Source organism: Oncorhynchus nerka, linkage group LG26, assembly GCF_034236695.1.
Source record: "Oncorhynchus nerka isolate Pitt River linkage group LG26, Oner_Uvic_2.0, whole genome shotgun sequence".
In the NCBI taxonomy this organism is placed as follows: domain Eukaryota; kingdom Metazoa; phylum Chordata; class Actinopteri; order Salmoniformes; family Salmonidae; genus Oncorhynchus; species Oncorhynchus nerka.
Window position 1 is genome coordinate 39947120 of NC_088421.1, and position 10751 is coordinate 39957870.

Below are 10751 nucleotides of genomic sequence, written 5' to 3' on the forward strand. Positions count from 1 at the left end.
AAGGAGAAGCAGAGAGGCCTGTTAGAGAGGCCTGGAACCGGTTGTGGGTTGAGAGTCAGGAAGTGAGGAGGACGGCCTTCACACATTCAGAAATACCATTAGCAGTCAACACTCAGGGGGAGAAGTGTGTCAAATTCAGTCCCTTAAAGGCCCAGTGCAGTCAAAAACGTAATATACCTGTGTTTTATACTTCCACACTATGAGGTTGGAATAATATTGTAGAATTGTGAAAATGATGATAATGCCCTTTTAGTATAATAGCTATTTAAAAGGCTGCCTGAAATGTCAGTCTGTTTTGGTGGGTTGGCGTTTTGGCCTGCCTGGTCACCAGGCAGTAAATTAGTTAATAGACCAATGAGAAATATAGTTCCCAACCTCTCTGCCTATAACACCTATTTTTCAGTGTTTCCCTCACAACTCAGACCACTCCCAGACAGTCCTTGCAAATTCAAGCAAGAATTTTGCTTGAGAAATTGCTCTTTTGCTAAAAAGCTATTTGTGTCTTTTTGACCATTTTAATTGAAAACAATTTCAGTAAAAACATGATGTTTGCTTAATCCAGCAATGTGATGCGGAGGCTCCGTATGGAGGGTGTGACGTAATTGCGGAGCCTCCGGAGGCTTGCAGAGGCCAAATCAAGTTCTGTACCGCATCGTCGTGCGCCTCCCAAATTGTGTAACACTGCAGAGGGCTCTGCACATTGACATGATTGGTTGACAGTAGGGGGGGGGGTACATCCAGTAAAAACATAAACTCAGGTCCTTCACAACTTCCTTCACAACGGCTCTGCTCCGTGAAGCTGAAGGTATGAATACCCTGACTTCTGTGGAGGCTGCTTCGCTGTAAATGCTGTGTGGCCACTTCAGACGCCAGATTTGTACTTTAATTGTTACCCAGAAATGATTTGATAAAAACAGCTGCAATGAACGTTTTTGCATAATAAACACTGAACAAACAGTCTTTATCTTGGTTTACATCATATCGCTCAACATCAGTGGACAGTCACCATGTGGATCTCTGTGTGTCTGATCAGCTCTTTACTTCATATCACTGCAGGTGAGTCCTACAATCTCCTAACCTGTAGATAATTGCATATGTATAGCAACGATAACCTCCTACCTACCCTGCATAAGTAAAAGTGTCAGATAAATGTATTCAAACAACATCTGGCATGTGTTGAAAATATAAAGTTAGCAGAATATCTTGCAGCTTAAAAATACATACTGTACTCTTCAGTAAACAGTAAACACAGAAAATGTTGCTGGTTGATTTTTGTTCAATACAGATTTGAATGTGTTTCTTGGTTGTATGGTTTAATAACAATGTTTTATAGCATCGATTTAAAACTATTCAAATGCTGATGAAATCTCAGATCTGTCGATGTTCCAAAGTCAACATAAGTGGATTGCTGTTTAAAGTACGAGCAAAATGAAAAATGACAAAATAATCTGTTGGTACAGTTACATACAGATCTCATATTTGATGGTGTTTTGTTAATGGAGCTCTGTAATCCTGCAATGACATTAAAACATTATGGCTTATGTTGCTTTGTGTTTCAACAGGCTGCACTATATTAGTCACTAACTATGGTAAGATCACTGTCTACTCAGGCCAGTCTGTTCTCCTGCCCTGCTCCTGTAGTAATACCCAGGCTAAACCTCCCAGCTTCACATGGACTAAACTCAGAGGTCAACAGACACCTGAGATAATACCAACCCAGAGTGATCTGTACAGAGGCAGAGTGGAGATGTTTAATAGCACCTCTCCTGGGAACCTCTCTGTCCTCCTCTCACACGTCACCGAGGACGATCAGGGGTGGTACAGGTGCCAAATCAGCCATGAAAAATACAGCGACGTCGAACTCACTGTTGAAGGTAAGAGATGCAGCTAATATCAAGCTTACATCGCTGTGTATATAAAAAGTAAAACAGGAAACACACTTAAATAAAACTATCTATACACAATTAATGATATGGCCCATCTTAAAATATATCAGCCATTTCAAGGTATAAGACAGGGAGCAGTAGTATTGTTTGTAATGTTTGTTGTAATTGTTTGTTAAGTGTTTATGGTAGTAGTTGTAGAGATCTATGATTTTCTGTAATCAGAAAAAGAAGTATCCAATAACACATTGCTTTGTGTTTCAACAGGCTGCACTCTGTCAGAACCTCGATCAAGGGTGGTCAATGCATCCCCAGGCCAGTTTGTTCTCCTGCCCTGCTCCTGTAGTAATACCCAGGCTAAACCTCCCAGCTTCACATGGACTAAACTCAGAGGTCAACAGACACCTGAGATAATATCTCCCCAGAGTGATCTCTACAAAGGCAGAGTGGAGCTGTTTAATAGCACCTCTCCTGGGAACCTCTCTGTCCTCCTCTCACACGTCATCGAGGACGATCAGGGGTGGTACAGGTGCCAAATCAGTGAGACTCAAATGACAGACGTCAAAATTGATATTCAAAGTAAGACAGACAATTCTTATTAATCACTTCAATCTTTTTGAACATCATTATTTATATTATCTACTCACTTTGGAAATCATCTGTAAATATTGTAACAGCATACCGTAGATATTGTAACAGCATACCGTAGATATTGTAACAGCATACTGTGATATTGTAACAGCATACCGTAGATATTGTAACAGCATACCGTAGATATTGTAACAGCATACTGTGATATTGTAACAGCATACCGTAGATATTGTAACAGCATACCGTAGATATTGTAACAGCATACCGTAGATATTGTAACAGCATACCGTAGATATTGTAACAGCATACTGTGATATTGTAACAGCATACCGTAGATATTGTAACAGCATACCGTAGATATTGTAACAGCATACTGTGATATTGTAACAGCATACTGTAGATACTGTAACAGCATACCGTAGATATTGTAACAGCATACCGTAGATATTGTAACAGCATACCGTAGATATTGTAACAGCATACCGTAGATATTGTAACAGCATACCGTAGATATTGTAACAGCATACTGTGATATTGTAACAGCATACCGTAGATATTGTAACAGCATACCGTAGATATTGTAACAGCATACTGTGATATTGTAACAGCATACTGTAGATACTGTAACAGCATACCGTAGATATTGTAACAGCATACCTTAGATATTGTAACAGCATACTGTAGATATTGTAACAGCATACTGTAGATATTGTAACAGCGTACTGTGATATTGTAACAGCGTACTGTAGATATTGTAACAGCATACTGTAGATATTGTAACAGCATACTGTGATATTGTAACAGCGTACTGTGATATTGTAACAGCATACTGTGATATTGTAACAGCATACTGTGATATTGTAACAGCGTACCGTAGATATTGTAACAGCATACTGTGATATTGTAACAGCATACTGTGATATTGTAACAGCGTACTGTGATATTGTAACATCATACTGTAGATATTGTAACAGCATACTGTAGATATTGTAACAGCATACTGTAGATATTGTAACAGCATACTGTAAATATTGTAACAGCATACTGTGATATTGTAACATCATACTGTAGATATTGTAACAGCATACTGTAAATATTGTAACAGCATACTGTGATATTGTAACATCATACTGTAGATATTGTAACAGCATACTGTAGATATTGTAACAGCATACTGTAAATATTGTAACAGCATACGGTAGATATTGTAACAGCATACTGTAAATATTGTAACAGCATACTGTAGATATTGTAACAGCATACTGTAGATATTGTAACAGCCTACTGTGATATTTTAACAGCGTACTGTAGATATTGTAACAGCATACCGTAGATATTGTAACAGCATACCGTAGATATTGTAACAGCATACCGTAGATATTGTAACAGCATACTGTGATATTGTAACAGCATACCGTAGATATTGTAACAGCATACCGTAGATATTGTAACAGCATACTGTGATATTGTAACAGCATACTGTAGATACTGTAACAGCATACCGTAGATATTGTAACAGCATACCATAGATATTGTAACAGCATACCGTAGATATTGTAACAGCATACCGTAGATATTGTAACAGCATACCTTAGATATTGTAACAGCATACTGTAGATATTGTAACAGCATACTGTAGATATTGTAACAGCATACTGTAGATATTGTAACAGCGTACTGTGATATTGTAACAGCGTACTGTGATATTGTAACAGCATACCGTAGATATTGTAACAGCATACTGTAGATATTGTAACAGCATACTGTGATATTGTAACAACATACTGTGATATTGTAACAGCGTACTGTGATATTGTAACAGCATACTGTGATATTGTAACAGCGTACTGTGATATTGTAACAGCATACTGTGATATTGTAACAGCATACCGTAGATATTGTAACAGCATACTGTGATATTGTAACAGCGTACTGTAGATATTGTAACAGCATACTGTAAATATTGAACAACATACTGTGATATTGTAACAGCATACTGTAGATATTGTAACAGCATACTGTAAATATTGTAACAGCATACTGTGATATTGTAACATCATACTGTAGATATTGTAACAGCATACTGTAGATATTGTAACAGCATACTGTAAATATTGTAACAGCATACGGTAGATATTGTAACAGCATACTGTAAATATTGTAACAGCATACTGTAGATATTGTAACAGCATACTGTAGATATTGTAACAGCCTACTATGATATTCTAACAGCGTACTGTAGATATTGTAACAGCATACTGTGATGTTGTAACAGCATACCGTAGATATTGTAACAGCATACTGTGATATTGTAACAGCATACTGTGATATTGTAACAGCATACTGTAGATATTGTAACAGCACACTGTGATATTGTAACAGCATACTGTGATATTGTAACAGCGTACTGTAGATATTGTAACAGCATACTGTGATATTGTAACAGCATACTGTAATATTGTAACAGCATACTGTGATATTGTGACAGCATACCGTAGATATTGTAACAGCGTACTGTAGATATTGTAAAAGCATACTCTGATATTGTAACAGCATACTGTAGATATTGTAACATCATACTGTAGATATTGTAACAGCATACTGTAAATATTGTAACAGCATACTGTAGATAATGTAACAGCATACTGTAGATATTGTAAAATCATACTGTAGATATTGTAACAGCATACTGTAAATATTGCAACAGCATACTGTAGATAATGTAACAGCATACTGTAGATAATGTAACAGCATACTGTAGATATTGTAATAGCATACTGTAGATATTGTAACAGCATACTGTGATATTGTAACAGCATATCATAGATATTGTTAAAGCATACCGTAGATATTGTAACAGCATACTGTAAATATTGTAACATCATACTGTAGATATTGTAACAGCATACTGTAGATATTATAACAGCATACTGTAGATATTGTAACAGCGTACTGTAGATATTGTAACAGCATACTGTAGATATTGTAACAGCATACTGTAAATATTGTAACATCATACTGTAGATATTGTAACAGCTTACTGTAAATATTGTAACATCATACTGTAGATATTATAACAGCATACTGTAGATATTGTAACAGCATACGGTAGATATTGTAACAGAATTTTTTTTTAAATTTAAAACTAGATTGTAACAAAATACTGTAAAACGAGGGCCCTTCCAGGCCAACAGCACTGCAGTATGTAGATTACCCGACCTGACAGACTGAGTTGACTGAAATTGATAACACATTTCACCAAATGTTCTACTCATTAGACTTAGGTACATAATATAGTTTTGTAATGTGCCTTTGCTCTGGCTAATGTTCCTCTTGTCTGTTAGGGAAATACCATCCTCTCACAACCACTACCACCAAACATCCACCATTAACTCAACCAAATGGACGAGACATTACAACATTCCTAATACCAACAACGTCACCTAAAGGTCAGTGAATGTTTGTCATGAAATTCTTCTCCATTAAAATAATATTGAAATGAAATCATTTAAACGTATGTCTCTGTTTATATAACCCATATTCCCATCAAAGGGCCAGTACATTTACAGAACTTTGAACAAAAATCAGTAGTCAAGCTGACCCCATAACCTCTTGTATTGGACTGTACTGGAAGAGTTCTCTTTTGCAAACAGCCAAGCTATCTGTTACACTGTAGATTGACAGAACACTGTCATGTCCTTTAGGGGCAGACACAGTGGGGACTTCAGAAGAAGATCCATCTGCTTCCCCTCAACAATACAATACAATCCAATACACCTTACTGGCTGTTCTACCAGTCATACTGATCATCACTGGAGTGGCTTGGTACATATACAAGAGAAACAAAGGTACAGTATGTATTCCATAATTGCAACCACTCAGAAAAGCAATGACTTCAGTGGAATGTGGAAATGATTTGTTTTGTGTATTAAACTCTGTTTTTAATCACCAGGAAAGAAAAACACAGGAGAGAAAAGTAGTGGGAGCAAAACAGAAGGAGAGAAAAAGGTAAATAAATCATTTAAAAGCTCTATCACATTGAGAGTGATGGGAAAGGAAGATAGATAGAACAATCAATCAATCAAATGTATTTACAAAGCCCTTCTTACATCAGCTGATGTCACAAAGTGCTGTACAGAAACCCAGCCTAAAACCACAAACAGCAAGCAATGCAGGTGTAGAAGCACGGTGGCTAGGAAAAACTCCCTAGAAAGGCCAGAACCTAGGAAGAAACCTAGAGAGGAACCAGGCTATGAGGGGTGGCCAGTCCTCTTAAGGCTGTACCAGGTGGAGATTATAACAGAACATGGCCAAGATGTTCAAATGTTCATAGATGACCAGCATGGTCAAATAATAATACTTACAGTGGATGTCGAGGGTACAACAAGTCAGCACCTCAGGAATAAATGTCAGTTGGCTTTTCATAGAGGATCATTCAGAGTATCTCTACCGCTCCTGCTGTCTCTAGAGAGTTGAAAACAGCAGGTCTGGGACAGGTAGCACGTTCGGTGAACAGGTCAGGGTTCCATATCCGCAGGCAGAACAGTTGAAACTGGAGCAGCAGCACGGCCAGATAGACTGGGGACAGCAAGGAGTCATCACGCAGGTAGTCCTGAGGCATGGTCCAAGGGCTCAGGTCCTCCGAGAGAGAGAAAGAAAGAAAGAGTTAGAGAGAGCATACTTAAATTCACACAGGACACCAGATAAGACAGGAGAAATACTCCAGATATAACAGACTGACCCTAGCCCCCCGACACATAAACTAATGCAGCATAAATACTGGAGGCTGAGACAGGAGTGGTCGGGAGACACTGTGGCCCCATGACGATAACCCCGGACAGGGCCAAACAGGCAGGATATAATCCCACCCACTTTTCCAAAGCACAGCCCCCACACCACTAGAGGGATATCTTCAACCACCAACTTACCATCCTGAGACAAGGCCGAGTATAGCTCACAAAGATCTCCACCACGACACAACCCAAGGTGGGGCGCCAACCCGGACAGGAAGATCATGTCAGTGACTCAATCCACTCAAGTGACGCACCCCTCCTAGGGACGGCATGAAAGAGCACCAGTATGCCAGTGACTCAGCCCCTGTAATAGGGTTAGATGCAAAGAATGCCAGTGGAAAGAGGGGAACCGGCCAGGCAGAGACAGCAAGGGTGGTTCGTTGCTCCAGTGCCTTTCCTTTCACCTTCACACTCCTGGGCCAGACTACACTCAATCATATAACCTACTGAAGAGATGAGTCTTCAATAAAGACTTAAAGGTTGAGACCGAGTCTGCGTCTCTCACATGGGTAGGCAGATCATTCCATAAAAATGGGGCTCTATAGGAGAAAGCCCTGCCTCTAGCTGTTTGCTTAAAAATTCTAGGTACAGTCAGGAGGCACGGCGTCTTGTGACCATAGCGTATGTGTAGGTATGTACGGCAGGACCAAATCGGAAAGATAGGTAGGAGCTAGCAATGTAATGCTTTGTAGGTTAGCAGTAAAACCTTGAAATCAGCCCTTGCCTTAACAGGAAGCCAGTGTAGAGAGGCTAGCACTGGAGTAATATGATCATATTTTTTGGTTCTAGTTAGTAGTCTAACCTAGAAGTGACAAAAGCATGGATTAATTTTTCTGCATCAAGTTTCTGATTTTTGCAATGTTACGTAGATCTGTCCTTGAAACAGTCTTGATATATTCGTCAAAAGAGAGATCAGGGTCCAGAGTAACGCCGAGGTCCTTCACAGTTTTAATTGAGACGACTGTACAACCATCAAGATTAATGGTCAGATTCATCAGAAGATCTCTTTGTTTCTTGGGACCTAGAACAGGCATCTCTGTTTTGTCCGAGTTTAAAAGTACAACATTTGCAGCTAACCACTTACTTATGTCTGAAACACAGGCTTCCAGGGAGGGCAATTGTGGGGCTTCACCATGTTTCATTGAAATGTACAGCTGTTTGTCATCCGCATAGCAGTGAAAGTTAACATTATGTTTCTGAATGACATCACCAAGAGGTAAAATATATAGTGAAAACAATAGTGGTCCTAAAAGGGAACCTTGAGGAACACCGAAATTTACAGGGATTTGTCAGAGGACAAACCATCCACAGAGTCAAACTAATATCTTTCCGACAGATAAGCTCTAAACCAGGCCAGAACTTGTCCGTGTATACCAGTTTGGGTTTCCAATCTCTCCAGAAGAATGTGATGATCGATGGTATCAAAAGCAGCACTAAGGTCTAGGAGCACGAGGACAGATGCAGAGCCTCGGTCTGACGCCATTAAAAGGTCATTTACCACCTTCACAAGTTCAGTCTCAGTGCTATAATGGGGTCTAAAACCAGACTGAAGCGTTTCGTATACATTGTTTGTCTTCAGGAAGGCAGTAACAGCGCAACAGCCTTTTCAAAATCTTTTCAGAGGAATGGGAGATTCGATATAGGCCGATAGTTCTTTATATTTTCTGGGTCAAGGTTCGGCTTTTTCAAGAGAGGCTTTATTACTGCCACTTTTCACATCCCACTTATCATTGTGGTATTATATGGTTAACGGGACAAGGTTACTGTAGGTGTGTCTTATTTTCTTTCTCCTGGGATGATTCCTCTGCAATGTGTTCCATGATTGCAGACAGAAACACTGGTTTAAGCGACAAGACAACAATACCGCTCAGTGCACCAGTAAGAGACAGTGTGTTTGTATGTGTCTTAAAGACTGTTACTGGATCAATTCATGTCAAATTCAGTGGCCAAATTAGGGTCTCAAGAAAGATAACGTCTCGATCATTGTGCAATTTCTCTGCTGTGGAAGTCACTGTTTTGTCTCAAACAGGAGGCTGCTGAGAGGAAGATGGCTCATAATAACAGCTTGAATGAAGTGAATGGAATGGCATCAAACACATAGAAAACGGGTTTGATACCATTTCATTGATTCCATTCCAGCCATTACTATGAGCCCATCCTCCCCAATTAAGGTGCCACCAGCCGCCTGTGGTGTGTCATTGTATCTCTCCTCTCTAGGATGATCCCTCTGTAATGTATGATACGGTTCAAGAACCCAGAAACAACAACCAAGAGGAGACAACAACACCCCTCAGTGCTCCAGTAAGAGAAGTACAGTGTGTGTGTGTGTGTGTGTGTGTGTGTGTGTGTGTGTGTGTGTGTGTGTGTGTGTGTGTGTGTGTGTGTGTGTGTGCGTGTGCGTGCGCGTGCGCGTGCGCGTGCGCGTGTGTGTGTGTGTGAGAGAGAGAGAGAGAGAGTGAGCGTGAGAGAGAGAGAGTGTGTGTTTGTTAGTATAAACATTATCTATAGTGTAAATGAGTGTAAATCTGTGCATCCCTAGATGTCAGCAGCAGTGCCTGTGTCTCTTACTGTCCCTCTCTACAGGAGGATCCCTCAGTGACATACTCCACCATCGTCTACATGAAAGGAAAAAGGAACGCAGCAGTGAGTCTGGAGAGCGGTGGAAAAACAGAGTATGCCACTATCAAGACAGGCACGTTCTCCTAGAGCCACTGTACTGTATGGCCTACTGTCATCTCACAGCCTTTTCCTGCAGAGTGATCTCATATTGGGCCCAGTATCAAGAGGTTTGGTATGGCACACATGACTACAAATATATTTCACTCTCTACTAAGACATGTTAAGTGGTTATCACAGGAAATCAGATGTTAACCTACAACCAAAATAATAAAGTCCCAGAGATATAGGCAAGATGATTGGTGAAGCAATAAGATACCATTTTATTTTTGTGTGGCTGAGACAACCAAAGCACCTTATATGGCTTAAAGTTCAGCTAGTTCTCTTTTTATATCGTTGTTGTGCATTTATTTTTAAATATGTGAACTTTTTGAAATAGAGACAGATGCTTTCAGACATGTTTGAGAAAAAGGAAAATGTGGTTTGATGTGTCAAAGCAAAAAAACACAGATTTCACAATCAGTTTTGCAAGAGGTTGCTTGGGTGACTATCATCCATCTTCATTTTGTAAGGGGTGCGTGACTGGCTGCAGGGAAGTCAGGCACAGGAGAGCAGAACTGGGTAAAACCCGAAGCAGTTTAATATGAAAAAAAACAACTGAACCCAGAACAACAAAATCTGGGTACAAAATAACCCGCCGCGAACCAGTCAGATGCGAACCAGTCAAACACTTTACAATAAACAATTTCACACACAGACATGGGGGGAACAGAGGGTTATATACACGACAAGTAATGAGGGAATGTAAACCAGGTGTGTGGAAAAACAAGACAAAACAAATGGAAAATGAAAGGTGGATCGGCGATGG

At 39.8% G+C, this 10751-nt stretch overlaps 1 protein-coding gene across 1 annotated transcript; it reads left to right on the forward strand.

Annotated features, from left to right (window-relative positions):
* The first annotated feature begins 732 nt into the window (after nt 1-732).
* On the forward strand, nt 733-10182 carry LOC115117915 (cell adhesion molecule DSCAM-like). Its single transcript, XM_065010664.1, has 9 exons — nt 733-805; nt 996-1056; nt 1563-1874; nt 2151-2462; nt 5819-5923; nt 6179-6322; nt 6427-6482; nt 9485-9568; nt 9851-10182. Exons 2-9 carry the CDS (start codon nt 1008-1010, stop codon nt 9971-9973), a joined length of 1185 nt encoding a protein of 394 aa, XP_064866736.1. The 5' UTR covers nt 733-805; nt 996-1007; the 3' UTR covers nt 9974-10182.
* The last annotated feature ends 569 nt before the right edge of the window (nt 10183-10751 follow it).

Excerpts from the sequence above, each read along its gene's own strand:
- LOC115117915 (XM_065010664.1), top strand. The coding sequence starts at position 1,008 with ATGTGGATCTCTGTGTGTCTGATCAGCTCTTTACTTCATATCACTGCA. Across the intron at positions 1,057-1,562 it reads TTTACTTCATATCACTGCAG|GCTGCACTATATTAGTCACT; the intron begins GTGAGTCCTACA and ends GTGTTTCAACAG. Across the intron at positions 6,323-6,426 it reads CATATACAAGAGAAACAAAG|GAAAGAAAAACACAGGAGAG; the intron begins GTACAGTATGTA and ends TTTAATCACCAG.